The sequence below is a fragment of the Carassius carassius genome, chromosome 8, assembly GCF_963082965.1.
Source record: "Carassius carassius chromosome 8, fCarCar2.1, whole genome shotgun sequence".
In the NCBI taxonomy this organism is placed as follows: Eukaryota; Metazoa; Chordata; class Actinopteri; order Cypriniformes; family Cyprinidae; genus Carassius; species Carassius carassius.
Window position 1 is genome coordinate 26869314 of NC_081762.1, and position 21853 is coordinate 26891166.

The 21853-nt window shown below is 37.2% G+C and overlaps 1 protein-coding gene across 1 annotated transcript; it reads right to left on the bottom strand.

Moving 5' to 3' along the window:
* Positions 1-974: 974 nt before the first annotated feature.
* sh3bgrl3 (SH3 domain binding glutamate-rich protein like 3) lies at positions 975-4470 on the bottom strand. The gene is made up of 3 exons (XM_059556846.1): positions 4313-4470; positions 2589-2756; positions 975-1755 (listed from the first exon to the last, which is right to left on the bottom strand). The coding sequence occupies exons 1-3, from the start codon at positions 4355-4357 to the stop codon at positions 1690-1692; spliced, it is 279 nt and encodes a 92-aa protein (XP_059412829.1). The 5' UTR covers positions 4358-4470; the 3' UTR covers positions 975-1689.
* Positions 4471-21853: the final 17383 nt, after the last annotated feature.

The window sequence follows — 21853 nt, forward strand, 5'->3', positions numbered from 1 at the left end:
TCACAATCATTTCATGTGCCAGCAGTCCGTGCCTGCAGGTCCCACATCCTCAACTTCGACCGCAGAGAACAACAGTGGCATACACTGCAAACAAGACCAACTGGGAGCAGCAGACATTACCAATACCAGATGAAATGAATTAGATGTGGGACCACGACTCGTATCAAGATCGTAAGACTGTGCCAAGTATACAGTATAAAAATTAAGTACCAATATGATCAACATAACATCCTAGAGGATAACCTGCTGGAAATGTCAATGCTACAACCTCCAGTGAGCTCAGTTGGATGGCAATAGACCCTTGATGGAACAGCATGCACATGTGAACTATGGCGTATGGAGTGATTCGGCTACTAGATGATGAATTTCGTGGTTGCAGCTGAAGTACTGAGTTAGTTAAGAGCTCAGGGAGGGGTTTGCATTGCTGATCACAGACACACCAACATTTAGTGCATTACCAGAATGAAATGAGATGAAGTTCTGTGGCATTCAGGAATGTGTTGGAGTATATTGCTCACTCACTGGTTAAGTTAAGCAGATCTCTCTCATTAATCTGCTATTAAATTTATAGTTGAGCCTGAATGTGTCCAGATCATATTTCGCTATAAAAGACAAAAATAACAAATTATATATTTTTTTAAATGATGCCTTTTTTTGTTGCAATTTGAAATTATCTTCATGACATTTTAGCATAATTATCCTTATAGCGATGCAGATCAATTTACATGTAAAATAGTAGTATTATATATATATATATATACACTACTAATACATTAAAGGTTAATTGTCATGAAAGAAATATCACATTGCAAACAATAAATCGTATTTTTTATAGCCAAATATGATTTCTTATTTTGGTAAAACATGACCAAAACATTGTGGAATTCATCCTTATAATAGATTTTCTGATTGTTAGATAGTTCATCCATACATGTTTGTACCCAGAAGACAGAGGAAAATGCTTGCATGGAAAACACATTCGTACAGACATTTATTGGCACCGTTTGATGCAATGGACCGTTTTTCAGTCCCTGACTTTGGGAATGTTAAATGGAAATCTGTCTTCGAGAGCATACCTGTGGATTGCCTGCTAAAACACACAATACAAAGCAGTGTGCTTAAAATAGGATCTGATGCAGCTGGTTCACATCATGCTGGAAATTAGGGCGTGTTTTTAAGGTACCAACACATAATAAATTTCCGCCCATGGAGAGTTAACCTTTTCTAAATGATTTATCAGCATTAAAAGTGGGAATATATGAAGGCCGATCTGATTCACCTACTGGACACTAAATGATTGCTGTGTTTCTTGGACTGTGCATATAAACATAGGGTTGCTGCCCAGATTAGGTGACCTAATTACTACACATCCAAGAGCTCAGATCCAAACAAGATTAAGACAAATTAGTGGCGTTTAAGGAGTCAGAACCAAAGAGGACACAAGAGGATCCTTAAAACAAATGAATGAAGGAATGAAAGAGTAGAAGGGTCTCAGTTTGAGGGTAAATATGGTGGTACAGAGCCAGTGTGTGCTTTTCTGTTGATTGTGTTTGGCATGTGGCATGGCATTGAGACACCGAAGGCAGGCGTTGCCGGCGGAGCAGAGGGGGACAGGCAGGCTTCACTTTGGGAATGTGGACATGGAGCAGGGAAGGGAAGAGGATGATGGTTGCTACCAGGTTTGGCTCCTCATGCAATCTTCAGAAACTGTTCCACTGTGTCTGCCTCCACCGCCTCAGAAAACATCTCGTAGTTCTGAAAGAAAGAGAAACGCAACACAAGTATGAGTTTCAGCATATCTATGCAGACCTCAAACTAATCTGGGAAAGACTTAATATTGAATATCTTTGAACAGTTGCTGGTAGTCATTGACTTCCATAGTATTTGTTTTGTTCAAAGTGAACCAAAACCAACATTCTTCAAAATATCTTCTTTAAAGTTCCAAAGAAGAAATAAAGTCACACAGGTTCGGAATGACATGAGGGTGAACATGATGACAATATTTCCATTTTTCTGTGAACTTTCCTTTTAACAAAAGCCGTCATAAAACAACATGAGGGTGAATAAATTATGAAATCACAAATTCACCCATTTCTCCCAAAATACACAAGTCTTCGTTAAAACTAGGAGAAGAATAGGGTGAACTTAACAGTTGCCTACACAACGAATAAATACTATATGAATAAAACACGTCGTCAATGTGACTGATCATATCAGTGTGTATTTAACAAATGTATTTTTTGCTAGTAATTAATTGAAATGTCTGAAACATAGAATAGGTTTTATGTGGTTTTAAACACTGGAGTGTTGTAAATTTGGGTAAATAATGACAATTTTGGTCTGTTAGTCCCACAAACCATCAATTCTTTGGTACTATGGCTTCGTTTTGGGACCGTTTTCATTTACTTTTAGAACATGGGACAAAATTGAAAAGGATATTGTTCAAACATCTTGCTACTCAGTTCAACAGAAGAAAGTCAGTCATGATGGACTGTAATGAAATGAATGTGAATTTTCATTTTTAAAGGCAACTATTGCTTTAAAGCTTTAAGTTCAAACCAAAACCCTCTGCTGTCAATCATCCTTACCCCACAGTACTGGTCTTCATTGAATATCTGAGGTGGGATTGCCGTGGGGTTGCCTGATTTACTCCTCATCTCATCCCGAACATCACCACCCACCGAGATGTCAATCAACTCATACTTGATGCTCTTACTTTCCAGAATACGCATGACCTCGGCCTGCTGAGACTTGACCTGAGAAACAAGGACGATGGTCAAGGTCGTGCAGTAAGTAACTGTGCTTTTATTTCTGGCACTGCTCTTTTGTTAAATAACTGAAATGAGCTACTGTCTCATTTGCATTTGCATTTGTCAGGTCACCGCTAACATTATTCAGATTTTGGTCAAGATTCAAAGCTTGCTTAAAGAGAACAAACTACAAACGATACACAACATACAGTCTAATGAAATGAAGGGTTCAATAATATATATATATATATATATATATATATAATTTACAGGCTAATATCAATAAAATTGGAAAGCATATTTACACAACTTCCTGAAAAGTCAAGTGATCATGTGAGAAAATTATGGAGGAAGTTTCTGTACTTGTATCCATGCAGGAAATGCATTATAAACAGCTCAGTCAAAATAATCCTCTCATCTGGTCTTTTAATGTACCAAATTAAACCATGCATTGCATGAATATATGTACTTTGCTTTTAACAAACAGTGGCTTTTCAACTACAAAATGCTGAGTTGATGATTAATAATAAAACACTACATGACAAAGCTATATTCAGGAAGTTGGGTCATATCTGCAGAAGCCACACCTTGAACAAGACAACAGTTAAACATTAAACATTAGCCTACATTAAAATGGTAAAAGATGATTAGGGCTTAATAGTGGATTTCAATGCAAATCTCATACATTAAACAAGTTTCCAAAAATTATTTCAGCATCTGCACTGATTGACACATTATTTACCATTATGATTTAAGACACTGCAAACTCTCTCCTCTTCTTCTTCTTATTTTATTTAATTTGCTATGTGTGTGTGTGTGTGTGCATTAAGTATTAGTTGCAAGCGCGATTAATACTAATTTGAGTGTAAATTGCAACATGAAAGAAAATTCCATGACATCATGGATGATCATGTGACCTCAACATGGTGGCACCCATGAGGGGGAGACCCCACTCCATGTAGAATCGTTTATTTTAATAACATTTCTCAAAAGTGTTGTTCATCGTGTAAAATTTTAAAAGTAAACAAATACAGTGCACTTTCAGTATTGTATGCTTTGCGCTTGATTTGGATATAGAGAAAAACAACAAAATCAGTGAATCCTTTTTTCTTTAAATTCATAACAGATGTGCACATACTCAAAGCTGCAATGCAACTATGTAGCGTGCATCTCATCGATTCAATCTAATTTGCCACGATATCGTGTACAGGTTTTAAATAGATTTTATTTACGCGCAAAAAAAACTAATAGTTTATAACCGCATACTAATGCACCGTTAGTGAGAGAAGAACTACATTCAGTATGACTTCCGCTATCAATCCAATGCACATCATCCTTCTTCAACATCACTTCAAACCACTGCGCTTTGCAAACACTTAAAACGTTCGAGTGGCACAATAATCTCTTGGTAATGCATTCATAGGCGTTCTATGTTGCATCAGCGTTTAGATGTGCTAGATGCATTGTAACGGAGCAGCTGGGTGTGTCTAGAGCCTAATCCTCCATTTCATCAGTGTTTAACCCTGCATTCTTCTCATGCACCGCCACAGGTTTATTCTCACCTCTCTCGATGCAGTCACGGTGGTGTAATACAGTTTGATGCCCATAGCGTTGGTCGTGAAGTGCCTTTGTGTTTCTGGAGGCGATCAGTTCCCGTTCTGTTGCTCTTCAGTCGCTGTTTTATCAGTCAGACAGACACCCGCTAGTCACCCATTTAAAGAGACAGCGCCTTATTTCTACACAAGGAAGTGTGCTGAAGATTAAATTGGCGGCATTTTGTTTCCCTCACGACTTATGTAATTAATTAGTGTAACAACAGTTATTAATAACAATAGACGGAATATTTATTTACAAAAATTAAATTTCATTTTTATCTTTGTGAATTATTTTCTCAAATTTTGCTGTGTTATTAGCAAATATGGCTAGAAGCCTATTTTGCATTTACGGATTCTCTGTTATATATTAATACTTTCACTCAAAAAATTCTGAAATCATTGTTTTTCATCGTCAAGTTTCTTTCTTGTGTTAAAAGAAGATATTTTGAAGAATGTGGGTAACCAAATATCGGCTTTCATAGAAGCTTTTTATACTGTGGAAGTCAATGGGGCTGTAAACTGTTTGATTACACACATTATACAAAATATCTTCAAAAGAAAGAAACTTTGGTTCGAGACAACTTGGGTTGATGGTGAGTAAAACAATGACAGAATTTTCTTTTTTTCCTTTTTTTATGATCTGTCCCTTTAAGATACGCATTGCCACAGTCCTTCTTGTTCAAATGAAGCACAATTCCATAAACAAAACAACTCGGTCATAATGACATCATCATGTGAACTCTTCACCAACTTCATCTTATATTCTGTTCTTGTCAGTAGGTGCTTAGTTTAAATAGTCAACACCTTTACCATAATTTTATGCTGATTATCGAAAACAACATTTGTAAAAATATCAACATGAAATTCTTTCTCTTCACATAAATACTACTATGATTACTAATAATAGTTACTCTGAACTGATATTTACTACTAAACTACTGTCACATTATAACTAACAAGGAAAGCAGGATAACAGATGAACAGATGTGTACATTGACCCGAATGCCCACGGTCACCATTCTGAAAGAGGAAGTTCCTCCCTCAGATAACGTTTATCATGTGTTCTCAGTGGAGAGTTTGATCCAGTCCGGTCGCAGCCCTGCATTACTGCATCAGACATTTTCCAGGAAACTGTCAACCATTTCCTGTTGTACAGTCCACACGGGGCATTCATGCTTTTTGACCTTTTCATAAATGTGCCAACAAAACTATTTTAACCTAACATAGAGCTGACCACTCCAAAGAAAACACAAGAGGGCAGTGCAGCCTCAGACTGTGTGTTTACTCTAATCACATGATCATCTCCACACAGGGTGGCCTTTCTCTCATAGACTGTCCTATGGCCCAAATTTACAAGGTATAAGGATAAAAGCACCTACATAACAATTAAGTGATAGAAATGTGCCATGAATGTGCAGAATTTTGTGTAGCATACATACATAGTAGTATGCTACACATAGCATACATAGTAGTATGCTACAATAATAAAATGTGTATTATTAATTTGTTTAGAGGGATTCAGGTTCACAGTTCTTTTAAGTTAATGGTCACATGACATGCATAGATATTATTTCCAGTGTTTTATTTTGATGCACAAAAATGCGGCAACAAAGTAGGAGTTGGTTTTAAATGTTTATTTTCAATCATTACATTCTAATTAACATATAGCTGCTGGTCATATAATTTGAATACCATCAACAAGTTGATTTATTTCACTTATTCCATTCAAAAAGTGAAACTTGTATATTATATTAATCCCTTACACACAGACTGATATATTTCAAATGTTTATTTCTTTAAATTTTCATGATTATAGCTGACAAATAAGACGAATCCCAAATTCATTATCTCAGAAAATTAGAATATTGTGAAAAGGTTCAATATTGAAGACACCTGGTGCCACACTCTAATCAGCTAATTAACTCAAAACACCTACAAAGGCCTTTACATGGTCTCTCAGTCTAGTTCTGTAGGCTACACAATCATGGGGAAGACTGCTGACTTGACAGTTGTCCAAAAGGAATTCGTGGGGAAGTCGTGGCCTAATGGTTAGAGAGTTGGACTTGCAATCAGAGGGTTGTGAGTTCGAGTCTTGGGCCGGCAGGAATTGTAGGTGGGGTGCATGTACAGTGCTCTCTCCGCTCTCATTACCACAACTGAGGTGCACTAGAGTAAGGTACTGAAGCCGCAATTGCTCCCTGGGCACCGCAGCATAAATGGCTGCCCACTGCTCCGGGTGTGTGTTCACGGTGTGTGTGTGCACTTCGGATGGGTTAAAAGCAGAGCACGAATTCCGAGTATGGGTCACCATACTTGGCTGTATGTCATGTCACTTTCACTTTCAAAAGAAGACCATTGACACCTTGCACAAGTAGTACAAGACACAAAAGGTCATTGCAAAAGAGGCTGTCTGTTCACAGAGCTCTGTGTCAATGGACAAACTCTCAAGATTGAAAAAATATGATGAGTTTTGTTCACCTTTTTCTATTCACTTAACTCTTGACCTGACAAAGGCCCCTTCTGCTTTGCGCTCATATATCTCATCTAATTTATATTGTAGATTAGTCAATCGCAATCTCTCCTCAGGTGAGATCCTGTCAGGAGACACCATAGAAAGAGAGGTGATTTCAGCCACAAATTTCATCCCCTGAAATTCTGTTTAGTTTAGAAAGCAAAGCACCATAGGATATTTACCAACTTTATATTTTAAAAGTTCCCAATATCCACCAAAGGCTCATTCCTTTTGTGCCAAGTCCCAATGTAAAGATTTTTTTTTTAAGTTCTAACTTAACTGAATCATGTCTTAAGTGAGAAATGTTCATCATTTTCCAAAAGGAGCTACTATGTGGTGCTACAAAAGAGGAAAATCGAATATTTATAAAAATTGGCTTGTGGTCTTTTAGGGGAGTAACAAGAATATTTACTAAAACATTATCCTTTGGTATGTTACTCGTGACTAACCAAAAGTCTATGCGAGACTGCTTTGTACCATTTTTATTACTCCAAGTATAAGTATTTTGATTTGGGTGCATCTCCCTCCAAACATCAACCAAATTGTATTTTTGCATAAAGGTTTTCAAAGCATTACTAGACCATCCCGACTGCTTAGGAGGCCATCTGTCGACCAAGTCATTTAAAGTAATATTAAAATCACCACCCACCAGTAAGAACGCCTGTGGATACTTCTGAAACCAGAATGAAATTCTATCATCTAAAGACTCAAAAAGTTTGTCATTTTCTGTATTAAGGTTGTATCCATAAATATTAACCAATTTAAAAATTAAATTGTTCCAAGAAATAAGTGAACATAAAAAATGACCAAAAGGGTCTGGAAATGCCTCCAGAACATTTCCAGAAAAAGTGTTATTTAACGTTGTTACCCCTGCAGATCTCCCAGAACCATGAGAAAACCACAAATCATTATTCCACTGTGATCTCCAGAATTTAGCGTCATTAGCAACAGAATGTGACTCTTGAAAAAAAACGAAATCAGTTTTAAGTTGTTTTGCAAATTAAAATAAAGCCTTCCTTTTAACAATGTCTCTCAACCCCCTAGTATTAAGAGAAACGAGTGATAAAGACATCAAAGAAGAACAAAACAAGTAGTACAGAAGAACAAATTATCGTCCAGTAACTAGAAGAAAGTATATTATCCGAGCAACATCACTTGTAACGATAACTAAAAATAAGCCTTTGAAAAGATCGTAACAGACTCTGTGCGCTGCAACCAGCAACTTCAAGTTAACACCAACTTAAAAGATTACTGGAAAGTCTTTTAGTTTAAAGGGAAAAAACTCGGGAAACATCACTTGACTGAAAAAGGATGTTAAAGACAAACAGATTCATATCTTAATTTCTCCTTCACCATGAATAAATGCACGAGCTTCCACGAAGAAAGCCGTTTTCCCCACATCCCGAGCCTGTTTCACCAATGGCCACAGCTTCGAGCGCCTCTCACAATCACCTTTTGAGAAGTCCATTAGCTTGGAGAAAGGTAGAAGTCTTAGCCTGCTTCCAGATTTAATTTCTCATCATTTGTGATGTAAACTGTCGAGGACGGGAGTAAGCTGCGCTCTTCAAATCTAATCAGGGTTAGGGCTGAACTTCTATTGTTCAGGATTGGCCAGTCACCGTCCGCTCACAGGTCCAGAAGACACATCCTAGGAATCCCACTTCTGACACCAAATTGTTGAGGCAAAATCCAATCAACTCTCAACAGCATAAGAGATAGACTCACTCTCAGGTTATAATTAAAAAGAAAGCTTTTATTCTTTGCAAAGAAGGTCAGACAGTCATACAGTAACACTGAGTTCCTGCAGAGTGCGACAAGAGGGGAGGGCAGTCCTCCACCTTATATCCCTCTGTATTTTTCCATGGATAACATAAGGCATACAGAAACAGTGTTAAATTAATTTTTCCACAACCTCTACAACAAATATGACAGATTCGGCAAAACCATGATTTTTATACAAGAGTATACAAAATACTCCGGTGAATCCCACAAAACCTGTCAAACACTTTTGGGTCATTTCACCCCAAAAAGAAAATTACAAATATCTATATAAGTAATATGTTAAAGAGTAAAATGTGTATGGATGTGACGCATATAGGCCTAAGTTATATTACATCCTAAAGCAGTGGATTGACATTGAAGTAGTGTTTTGCAGTAGAAGCTATGTCCCGATCAGGTTTTTTTGCCCTCGAGTCCGAGTCATTTGATTTTGAGTATCTACCGATACCGAGTCCCGATCTGATACTTCTATAATAAAAACAAGAATAAAGAAGATCCAGGATGTTCAATAAATTACATTTTGAAATATATTCAAATAGAAAACAGCTATTATAAATAGACTACTAAAAATATTTAAAGATTTTACTGTTTTGCTTTACTTTGAATCAAATAAATGCAGGCTTGGTGGACAGAGGAGGCTTCTTTAAACAACATTAACAAGCTTACTGTTCAAAAACTTCTGACTGGTAGTATAGGCAGCTTTTAATTGGCTTAGAAATCTATAACTGCTGGAGGATAACAAATAATAATGATTTGTTTATATACTACAAATACTGATTATCACGTATTAAGGCAGAATAGTTTATATACTGTAAAAAAAAATGCTATGTCAGTCAGCACTGCATTGTTCATATACTTTATTTATCACCTGCTGGAGATGACTTGAAAAACCATATATTGTTGTAATCGTTTCCTGATATGACTTTCTGCGCGAGAGCGCCCTCTGGTGTCGTGTATGAATGAACGCACACTGCAGGAGTGTTTAGCACTACGTGATGTTCATCTCGCCTTATTCTGGGTCCGAATAAAACACCAGATCATGCGCAGGCTATCCTGTCTCTTTGAGTTTAAATCGATATTTATTCACACCTTTATTATATATATATATCCGAGTCCTGATCGGGAGGTAACCAGGGGGGCAGGATTTCATATTTTATTTAAGCAGACCTGGGCGCCGCCATTGGCTAGCGGACCCCCACCTGCTGTTAGCATTCCATTGACTCCCATTTATTTTGGCGTCACTTTGAAAGCGAATAACTTTACATCTGAGGCATTTAAAGACTTTATTTGTCCATTAATTATTTCTAAAGAAACACGAAAATGTATAAAAGGCTCCATTACCTTGTATCTTACGTTATGGTCCCGTAGAAGCAGTTTTTGTAAAAATAGGCTAACGATTGCGTCATAACCAGCGAGTCTCTGTCACACAGTAGAGAAATTAATGTATGGACAGGAGGAGAAGTTCGCAGGCAATCTTTTACTCTCTATGAGGCAATCGGGGGGACGAGGAGGCATAAAGACAAGGGAGATAATTAATCAAAATACTTACCAAAATTTGCTCCTGTTCACGCTCGCCTTCTCTGCAAGATTCGGTGGGTGAATCAGATTTCTCTTGGCACAGCGATTAGAAGACTTACAATTGTCAGACAGATTGCTCACGTGACCTATACGTCAACAAGCTCAGATTGAGTCTGCGCAGTACGCTCGACCCCCAGGAAGTGCGTATTTCTAATCGACTTCATTTTTCTCTGTTGAATACAATGGGGACGCTGTGTCCATTTCTTTTACTGTCTATGGAGGTAACGTCCGATTCCAATCGAGTCTGAATCCACGTGATCGGGCCCGATTTCCGATCACGTGACCGGATCTGGACATCCCTAGTAGAAGCTTAGCCACGATGAGTCCATGCACAGTATCTCTGACACCATTCAGTAAACTAGAATATTATTGAGTGTAACCTTTATTATTTGAGCAGACTGCCATTATGTATACACAAAATTAGGATGCATAAAATAATGCCAAACAAACTAGCAGTTAAGTTGCAAGTAATAAAGCTACACTGTTCCTTCTTATTGATGGTAATCATATTCAGTTCTACGCGAATTCATGGGTTCTTGTGGTGAAACGCATGTTGATAGCAGTAAGAAATAGTCCAGAATTTCATTCATGCGTGAACAAGAGCCGAATTTACTGTCACAAGTAATATTTTATTACTATGCGCCACTAGCGCCAAAACGAGGCACTGCAAGAAACTAGTTTTTTGTTTGTTTGTGGTGGTTGTTGTTTTTTTCCTTCTTCTTTTGGGTGTGTTCCGCTAATCTGACACAGCAATTAATTTTGTAGTAAAACCGGTGTTGTGTAATATTCGGTTCCCGTGAAAAACTGTTCCCGTGGGTGGAGTTTACATGAATATTCATTAGTTCCCTTATAGTGGGCGTGGACTTGAAACAACGTTCAAATGAACGGAACGGAAAATATCAGTGCACACCCCATAAATCACTACTTTGATTATTTCAAACAGGTAACGAAGTGTCAATGTTAAGCACTGAAGCATAGTAACAGTGTCAAAACAATGCAGTTTGTGTAATATAAATCATCTGCAAGCTGATTTGCTTGATTGATTGCAGGCACACAGAAAAACAATAAGCGGATAACCTATGCTAACCTTGGGATATATCGTTTCTTAATCATATTTTCTGATGTGTTTAGCTTTTTACACATTTCATTTGTGGGGCATTAATTGCTGTTTGAATAGTATGATTAGCTAAGTTACACTGCACGTCCTGATATTGCTGAGTTAGGTCAACATATTTTGTTAACCCTGGAACAACATTTTACTCAAAAAATGTAGTCTTGACCATATCCCTACACCTAAACCTAACCTTAACCATGAGTGATCCTTAAAATCAGAGGAAATGATAGATGAATGACACTAGTGTACAAGCACCTAACAGTGATTGTAAGCGTAAACTTCACAAAATCTATAAACTTGTTCTTCAAATCTGATTGGTTAATCACAATGTTGTTCCATGGTCAACAAAGGTGTTGTCCCAGGAACATGTCTCACTTGGTAAAATCAGGTTCTGCAAGTTACGCTACTGGCGACTATGACTGCAGCGTATTCACGATAATGCTTGAAACAAATATACAGTACAGACCAAAAGTTTGGACACACCTTCTCATTCAAAGAGTTTTCTTTATTTTCATGACTATGAAAATTGTAGAGTCAAACTGAAGGCATCAAGGGCTATTTGACCAAGAAGGAGAGTGATGGGGTGCTGCGCCAGATGACCTGGCCTCCACAGTCACCGGACCTGAACCCAATCGAGATGGTTTAGGGGTGAGCTGGACCGCAGACAGAAGGCAAAAGGGCCAACATGTGCCAAGCATCTCTCGGGGAACTCCTTCAAGACTGTTGGAAGACCATTTCAGGTGACTACCTCTTGAAGCTCATCAAGAGAAAGCCAAGAGTGTGCAAAGCAGTAATCAAAGCAAAAGGTGGCTACTTTGAAGAAACTAGAATATGACATATTTTCAGTTGTTTCACGCTTTTTTGTTATGTATATAATTCCATATATAATTCCACATGTGTTAATTCATAGTTTTGATGCCTTCAGTGTGAATCGATAATTTTCATAGTCATGAAAATAAAGAAAACTCTTTGAATGAGAAGGTGTGTCCAAACTTTTGGTCTGTACTTTATATGCTGCCTAATAAATATAGCTATAGGCTAGCTATCCTGTGTCATTTATAAAAACTTTAGTTTGTATGTAGCCAGTGTTTCTTTTACCTAAATAAGTCACATACATAGGCTACTGAAAATAATTTTCTTGCAGTGAAAATGTTAATATTGTAATCAATCTAATTTGTAATTGGTTATATAAAACGGTGCATAAACCTTAAAGTATTGTTCTGATGCAGTCTTCTTGGACATAGGTCAGCAGCTACTCCAAGAATATTATTTTAACATTTGGATAAGAAATCATGTGTCTCATCATCACCAATGTTATAAAATGGCTTTGATTTGAATTTGTGATGTTTCCACATATATTGATCATCATGTAAAGTCACTGGCTGTTTCAGACTGGATGAGAGAGCTGAAGTCACTGGTACAGTAGATGATCATTGTATGAACTGGACATACATGGAGGCTGTTCTCATCGAGAGACAATAAATATCTCAGACATTCACCTATTTTTGCATTGCTTCATTCCATGCTTACTTTCACACAACTTTCCTTGTCTTTTCAATTTGAGTTATATTCATAAAGCAATTACTTCTGTACTTGTCATAGTAACATTTAATGAATGTAATATTTATGTGATCTACAATATCATTTTTGAGTATAATTTTAAACAGTAAACATACTTAAAGTTAACATGTTACTATTAATACACATCAGAGAACAGTCAACATTAAAGAGTGTTGTTAAATTATTGAAATATTAACTTTAATTAATCTCAGAGGATATTAATTTCGGTAAGCGACAGGAGAACAGAGTTTGGCTGACAAAGAAACATTTGGGTTTCATTGTATGTAATAGTTGTAAAATGTGAAAAACTATTTTGAATAAGATGCTAAAATGTTAAACATTATTTACACAATGGATCACTATTCTTAAACATGACATGATGAGGTGGTTTTTCAGTGCCTATGGTCAAAGAACAGACACAATGTATGCTTAGACATACATATACAATGTATGCTTATGATATTCATTATTATTATATTTATTATTAGTAGTTCTTTCTCAGATTGTCTAAATTGTTAAGCTCTGTATTTGACTGTTAACTCAATGCAATAAAGAAAAATGTGTCCATTTTAAAAAGACTGTTCATTTAAATATAAAAATTAACTAACATGTTGTTTCAATGTTGCATGACTCACTCTGTATTCAATTCAATTCAAGTTTATTTGTATAGCGCTTTTTACGATACAAATCGTTACAAAGCAACTTTACAGAAAATTATGTTTCTACAATATTTAGTAATAGCTTATAAGTGGTGACTGTCAGTTTGTGCACGTATGACAGGATTTTTAGAAAAATTAATACAAGACGTAGTCAGCCAGACAATGAACATTATTAATATTATTAATAATTAATCATTATTATATGATGCAGTCACACAATAATTGTTAGTTCTGTTTGTTGATTCAAGGTTAGGATCATCTGGGGTCCTCTGAGGGTCAGCATCATCTCTTCTCAGGTGTTCTGGATCCAGACTGGAGCTTGTGTAAATCCTAGTTACCACGGGATAGAAACAAATAGAGACATCATTATCATAGCTGCTGATCCAACAAAGTAAAATTAATTAGTTTAACCCAAGCTAAAGAATAAGAATGCACATTTGATCAGATACAACTACACTCACAATTTAAGAGATACATTATTCAAATGCTTGGTGAAAGAGATGCGTTTTTAATCTAGATTTAAACAGAAAGAGTGTGTCTGAACCCCGAACATTATCAGGAAGGCTATTCCAGAGTTTGGGAGCCAAATGTGAAAAAGCTCTACCTCCTTTAGTGGACTTTGCTATCCTAGGAACTACCAAAAGTCCAGCGTTTTGTGACCTTAGGGAGCGTGATGGGTTGTAGCGTGGTAGAAGGCTAGTTAGGTACGCAGGAGCTAAACCATTTAGGGCCTTATAGGTAAGTAATGATAATTTGTAACTGATACGGAACTTAATAGGTAGCCAGTGCAGAGACTGTAAAATTGGGGTAATATGATCATATTTTCTTGACCTGGTAAGGACTCTAGCTGCTGCATTTTGGACTACCTGTAGCTTGTTTATTGAAGAAGCAGGACAACCACCTAGAAGTTGCTGTCTAATATAACACCCAGATTTTTGACTGTAGAAGAAGTAACAGTACATCCGTCTAGTTGCAGATTGTAATCTACAAGATTCTTTGTAGTGTTTTTTGGTCCAATAATTAATATCTCTGTCTTATCCGAATTTAATTGGAGAAATTTATTTGTCATCCAATCTTTTACATTTTTAACACACTCTGTTAGCTTAGATAATTTAGAGGTTTCATCTGGTCTCGTTGAGATATATAGCTGAGTATCATCAGCATAACAGTGGAAGCTAATCCCGTATTTTCTATTTCTAATAATATTACCAAGGGGCAACATGTATATTGAAAATAGAAGGGGACCTAGGACGGATCCTTGTGGCACTCCATATTTTACTGATGATAAATAAGATGACTCCCCATTTAAGTAAACAAAATGGTAGCGATCGGACAGGTAGGAAATAAACCATCTTAGAGCCTGCCCTTGAATACCTGTATAGTTTTGTAATCGATCTATGAGTATGTCATGATCTATGGTGTCGAACGCAGCACTAAGATCAAGTAAGACTTGAAATGAGATGCAGCCTTGATCTGACACAAGAAGCAGGTCATTTGTAATTTTAACAAGTGCAGTTTCTGTGCTATGGTGGGGCCTGAAACCTGACTGAAATTCTTCGTACAGATCATTTTTATGCAGGAAGGTGCTCAATTGAGCAGACACAACTTTTTCAAAATTGTTAGACATAAATGGAAGATTTGAAATAGGCCTATAATCTGCCAGTTCACTAGGATCTAGTGTTGTCACGGTACCAAAATTTCAGTATTCCGTACCGATACCAGTGAAAATCCACGGTTCTCGGTACCAATTTCGGTACCAAAGCAAAACACAAAAATATGATCATTTAAAAAAAAAAACTTTTTATCACTAAAAATAAAACCAATGCCATTCTTTATACTAATTTACAATTGTGTTTAAAGTTCTTCTACAAGTAATATAATTATGAAAAACAGTAAACAAGTTTCACCCAAATTTAATTTGTCTTTTAATTTATGAAATTTAAACACATTTTATTTTTTGGTAAATAAAGGGGATTTGCTATTAAAATTAAAACATGGAAGAAATATTGTGTGATTAATTTTTAATTAACAGTAGTAGCAGTATCACATACATTTTACAAAATAATAGTAATATTTCTAGCACAATGCCTTTATGTAAAAATGAATTTGTAATGAATGCATATTTGTCATTTATCTGAAATTAAGAATGGCGGTGATGCTTAAGATATTTTTGTTCATTGAGGGTTTCTGTAAAAAAAAAATAGTAATAGATCATAATAATTATTATTAAAAGATAATAATACTACTAATTCTACTACCATACTAACAATATACAATGCACTATGGATTGATGAGCTGCTGGGTTCATGAATATTAATCACGTTGTCTGCGTTCGGTCAAAATGATTTGCTGAAATCAAAACAGGGACGGTAAAAGATGAGCGCCAGCCAATGAAATTGACATTTGCGCATTAGCTCCGCCCACTATCGGAGAAACCGGCATATCTTCTGCTTGTTCGAAAACATGAATAATTCTAAATGAACTACATTATTTTGACAGGAGAAGACAACAAAGAATATAGTTTACATGTAGCATGTTGATTCAGCGTGGTAAGACTCTCGCTGTCTCTCTTTGCATGTGTGAGAAACAGAGCTATCAGCAAAGCGACGGCGAGTCGTGCTCCTTCACACAGAGTTTACAGTTCGGCAAATACCATAGACAGTAAAAGAGGCAAATACAGGTGTACTGTGCGTCCAGATCGCTTGATGGAGAGAGAACTCTGAATCGCTCAGTCAGTGTTCAGCGAGTGAAAATATATCTGCGCCAATCTTATAATAGCCTCGAACACACACACACTGGCGAGTAAAATCTAAGAATTTTTTAGCCAATGGCTAACAATAGACATAATTTACTCGCCCTGAGTAAAATTTATTCACTGTTTTGACGGTTTTCCGTGAATACCTTTAAATTGACACTGGTTTTACTCAAATGAAACGGTAAAATGCTTGTGAAGTGACTCAGAACAGTTCTGGTGATGTTGTATGTCCTCATTATTGCAAGCGTCATGCGCTTCAGTCTATGTAGTAAAGTTAAACAAACCATTCATTCATTCACACAGAGACGCGCAGAACATGCAGGATGCAGATTTCAACCAACTTTTGCGGCTTAACATTTACAGATACTATAGGGAGATTTGATTTGATTAATTTATGCTAACTTTGACAAATTCCGTGACTGTCCATATTAAAATGTAAGTTTCATTTTCATGACTGGATTTTGAGATTCCGTCCGCGTTTTCTGCTTCGCGGAAATCATAGTGCTGTATGAGTCAAGAACCGGGTTTGAACAGGTCCTCGGTACTACCGGTACTTAAAGAAACCTGGTACCGTGACATTTTCATTTTTTTAGTACCGACTTGGTACCGAAGTACCGGGTCTTTTGACAACACTACTAGGATCTAGTTTTGGTTTCTTAATAAGAGGCTTAATAACTATGGAAGCACATGGGTAGCGATATTCAATTTGCAATGTAATATGCAAAATGACAATGCAATATGTAAAATGGCAATGCATTTCTGTATTTACATTTACATTTTCCAATACATTTGTGCAACGTTTGGTGCAAAATGAAAATGAAAATTAAATTACATAATTTTCATTTGGCATTTCATACACCAGTTTTAATATGTAAAATGAATACTAATTGTAACGCTTTATAAGTTGCAAAATTAAAATGAAAATGTATTACAGAAATGATAAGATATGTATAACATGTTCAAGCAAAAACTGTGGCAAAATGATCATTTAAATGCTATTTTTCTTAAATGCATTAAAACTCACAGTCAAGACACTTACGATTGCATTTTCATTCAGTGTCCCGCAATGAATGTAGCAAAATTCAATGTGCACATTGAAAATGCATTCTGAGCCGATCACGTGTCCGCCCCCTCGCGCCATGTCAATCACTGCGTGAACAAGGCGGGGCTTGCAGAAGGTCAGAGACTCAAATCTCAAGAAGAGGATTCAAGTGAGAGAACATGGACAAGACAGTTGGTCCGTGTTCGTTTTGATCATTTCGGTTTATGGCTTCAATATTTCATTCGCACTTGTGGGCGGAGCTGAAACGCTGCTTTCATCTGATTGGTCGAATCGCTCCAGCTTCAGCTCGGTCTTTCCATTCTTTCAGGCAGAATAAGAGTCAGTGCGAGTGAAGCACTGTAATGTCTGATACTACACTCACTGTTAATTAGCATAATATTTGAATCAGATGATGCTGGCCACATAATTTGTGCTGCTGAGACCTGCAAGAGACCCCGTTAAATTATTTCTAGGTTATAGTATTGTATAAATATTGTCCCACTGATATAAACAGTGCAAATAGTTCTGTCTCCTTGGATAACAGTGAAGTGGAAATAAATTTAGTTAAATTTATGAAATAAGATTAAATAGGATTTTTTGTGAAGGTAAGTCTGGCCAGTTATACAGCAACACGAGTCAGACGAGTCTGAAGATCTGAGCTGAATTTGGTGAAACATTAAAGTTCTAGTCTGTGTCAGTTACTCTCATAATAAATAATAATAATAATGTTACCCGTATTTTTTGGTTTAAGTTGCATCAGTCCAAAAATACGTCATGACGTGGAAAAAAACATATTTAAGTCGCATTTATTCAGAACCAAGAGAAAACATTACGCAGCCGCGAGAGGGCGCTCTGGGGTAGGCTACAGGAGCACTGAGCAGCATAGAGCTAATTTTACTATTTTTATTTCAGAAATGTAACAATATTAATTTTTACAATTATTTATTAATGTCACACACACATACCTAGTGCCTTATGACTTAAAATATGAGAGTGGTAAATGTTACAGACATGGAACTGTTCAGTCTAATATTGATTTTTATTTCCACTTCACTTTTTTCCAAAGAGACAGAACTATTTGCACTGTTTTTATCAGTGGGACAATATTCATACAATACTACAACCTAGAAATAATTTGCAGGTCTCAGCAGCACGAATTATGTGGACAGCATCATCTGATTCAAATATTATGCTAATTAACAGTGAGTGTAGTTTCAGACATTACAGTGCTTCACTCGCACTGACTCTTATTCTGCCTGAAAGAATGAAAAGACCGAGCTGAAGCTGGAGCGATTCGACCAATCAGATGAAAGCAGCGTTTCAGCTCCGCCCACAAGTGCGAATGAAATATTGAAGCCATAAACGAAATTATCAAAACGTACACGGACCAACGGTCTTGTCCATGTTCTCTCACTTGAATCCTCTTCTTGAGATTTGAGTCTCTGACCTTCTGCAAGCCCCGCCTTGTTCACGCAGTGATTGACATGGCGGGAGGGGGCGGACACGTGATCGGCTAGGAATGCATTTTCAATGTGCACATTGAATTGTGCTACATTCATTGCGGGACACTGAATGAAAATGCAATCGTTAGTGTCTTGACTGTGAGTTTTAATGCATTTAAGAAAAATAGCATTTAAATGATCATTTTGCCACAGTTTTTGCTTGAACATGTTATACATATCTAATAATTTCTGTAATACATTTTCATTTTAATTTTGCAACTTATAAAGCGTTAAAATTAGTTTTCATGTTACATATTAAAATTAGTGTATGAAATGGCAAATTAAAATTGTTATTTAATTTTCATTTTCATTTTGCACCAAACGTTGCACAAATGTATTGGAAAATGAAAATGTAAATACAGAAATGCATTGCCATTTTACATATTGCATTGTCATTTTGCATATTACATTGCAAATTGAATATCGCTACCCATGTGCTTCCATAAATAACCGCCAGCTTGAATGGTTTTGGTACGTGACCTAAAGATAACGACGAGTTAATGATATTGAGAAGCGGTTCTTCGGCTACAGGTAACAGCTCTTTTAGTAATTTAGTGGGTACAGGATCTAATAAACATGTTGTTGGTTTAGATACAGTGATAAGTTTATTTAGTTCTCCCTTTCCTATATTTGTAAAGCACTGCAGTTTATCTTTGGGTACGATGGATGAAACTGAAGTGTTAGACGCTGTAGAATCTACTTTCGCTATTGTATTTCTAATGTTATCTATTTAATCAGTGAAGAAATTCATAAAGTCATTACTATTAAACGTTGGTGGAATATTTGAATCAGGTGGCGTCTGGTAATTTGTTAATTTAGCCACTGTGCTAAATAAAAACCTTGGATTGTTTTGGTTATTTTCAATGAGTTTGTGGATATGCTCTGCCCTAGCAGTTTTTTTTAGCCTGTCTATAGCTGGACATACTGTTTTTCCATGCAATTCTAAAAACTTCCAAGTTAGTTTTTCTCAATTTGCATTCAAGACTACGAGTTACTTTCTTGAGAGAGTGAGTATTACTGTTATACCATGGCACAGTACGTTTTTCTCTAACATTTTTCAATTTGATGGGGGCAACAGCTTCTAATGTATTAGAGAAAATAGTGCCCATGTTAGAGTTAGGCGTGAAGCACGACCGCTCTGGGGCATTCAGGATCGCGGGTATCTGCGCAGAAACATCGAGAACACGAGCACCAGGGAAACAATGGCCTTCGGCTAACGTAGCACGGACGTGTCGGACGATGGAGTCTCCAATGATCACAGCGTCTCGTCCCGTCTCGCGGAGGGGAGCGAAGCAGTTCCGGGTGGAGATCTCGAAGATTGGAGGGGGAGAAGTCGTCGCCCGGGGCCTGGCTCGTGTCCTCCGCTGTGGATGCACCCAGGGTCCGTGGTGTCCCGGCGCCGGAGTGAAGGACATCTGGGAAGATCGTGTCCTGGGTGCACCGGGCCTGTGCAGAGAAACACACGGAGTAGACTAAGTGGGACTGTTAACAGCATGCTGTATACTTACCCCAGACTTGTGAGCATCAGCCCGGGATGATTCCAGCACGGCTCTCCGCTCTCTCAGCTGGGCCTGCCTCACCTCCAGGTCGCGAATCTGCTTCTCCATGGCCTCGAGCTCGAGCTGCACCGAAAGCAGCTAGAACGTGTCCTCACCTGCAATCAAAGGTAGACATTCATCCGACATTAAAGCAAGTAACAGTGAGTACACCAATGGTAATGTGTGTGAATAGAGTATTAGCAATGTAAGCCCGTTTAGCAACAACCACGCTTGCTGATGCTAACGGGCTATAAGCTAATAGCGGACCCAGGAAATCAAAATAAAACTATTGATAGCGAGGCGCTCTGATTGTTTTTGTTGTAGAATACAATAGAGGATATATTCACACGTTATATAAACGGAAACGATGATGTATAAAATTGATTTTTAAGATAAAAATAGTCGATAAAAAGAAAATAGTGACGGAGCTCAAACGCAGTACAGACGCCAACAACAAACAGGAAGTCACTCAAGGGACTGTAGAAGATACTTTAAAATCTTAGTAATAGGATAAAATATGTGACAGAAGTAAATGTGCATTTATAATAATAAATACACTGATGGGGCTGTGAAGGCTGGTAAAAGCTGGTCATAAAAAAAAAGATTAAAGAAAGCATGACACGGGATGCTCACACCGATTTTATTATGACACAGATACGTTTGTAGTGGTTTGTTTCAGGCTTTGAAAGTGTGAGTGAAGTGACATTCGGCCAAGTATGGTGACCCATACTCAGAATTTGTGCTCTGCATTTAACCTATCAGAAGTGCACACACACACACACACACACACACCCAGAGCAGTGGGCAGCCATTTATGCTGCGGCGCCCGGGGAGCAGTTGGGGGTTCAGTGCCTTGCTCAAGGGCACCTAAGTCGTGGTATTGAGGGTGGAGAGAGAACTGTACATGCACTCCCCCCACCCACAATTCCTGCCGGCCCAAGACTCGAACCCACAACCCTTCGATTGGGAGTCCGATTCTCTAACCACCAGGCCACGACTTCCCGTATACAAATTGTACTAGTCTCTCTCCAATGACAACTAGGTAGTCTAATCAAAGCAAACTATTAAAAATAAAGCCCCACAAATGAAATATATAAAAAGCGAAATACACCAAACAGTAAAAACTATTAGCCTAGATACTATATTAGCCTAGATAGGTTAAATTAGCTTATTGATTGTTTTTCTGTGTGCCTGTAATCAATCAAGAAAAACATGAAAGGCAATTTATCATATAACCAGAGATGTATAAAGTACTAGAGACCCAGACTTGAGTAAAAGTACAAGTGCTCTATCAAAAAAATGACTTGAGTAGAAGTTGAAGTGCTCTTTAAGCACCACACTTAAGTAGAAGTACTAAAGTATTCAACATTTTTTGTACTTAAGTATTGCAAGTAGTCTATTTGAAAATTTACTACTCAAGTACTGAAAGTAAAAGTACAAGTATTGTGTTATGTAGTTATTAAAGAAAG

Bases quoted from the DNA above. Each gene is read 5' to 3' on its own strand.
- sh3bgrl3 (XM_059556846.1), bottom strand. From the start codon at position 4,357: ATGGGCATCAAACTGTATTACACCACCGTGACTGCATCGAGAGAG. The intron at 2,757-4,312 runs GTGAGAATAAAC...CTTGTTTCTCAG, and splicing joins CCGTGACTGCATCGAGAGAG to GTCAAGTCTCAGCAGGCCGA. The intron at 1,756-2,588 runs GTAAGGATGATT...TCTTTCTTTCAG, and splicing joins ATGAAGACCAGTACTGTGGG to AACTACGAGATGTTTTCTGA.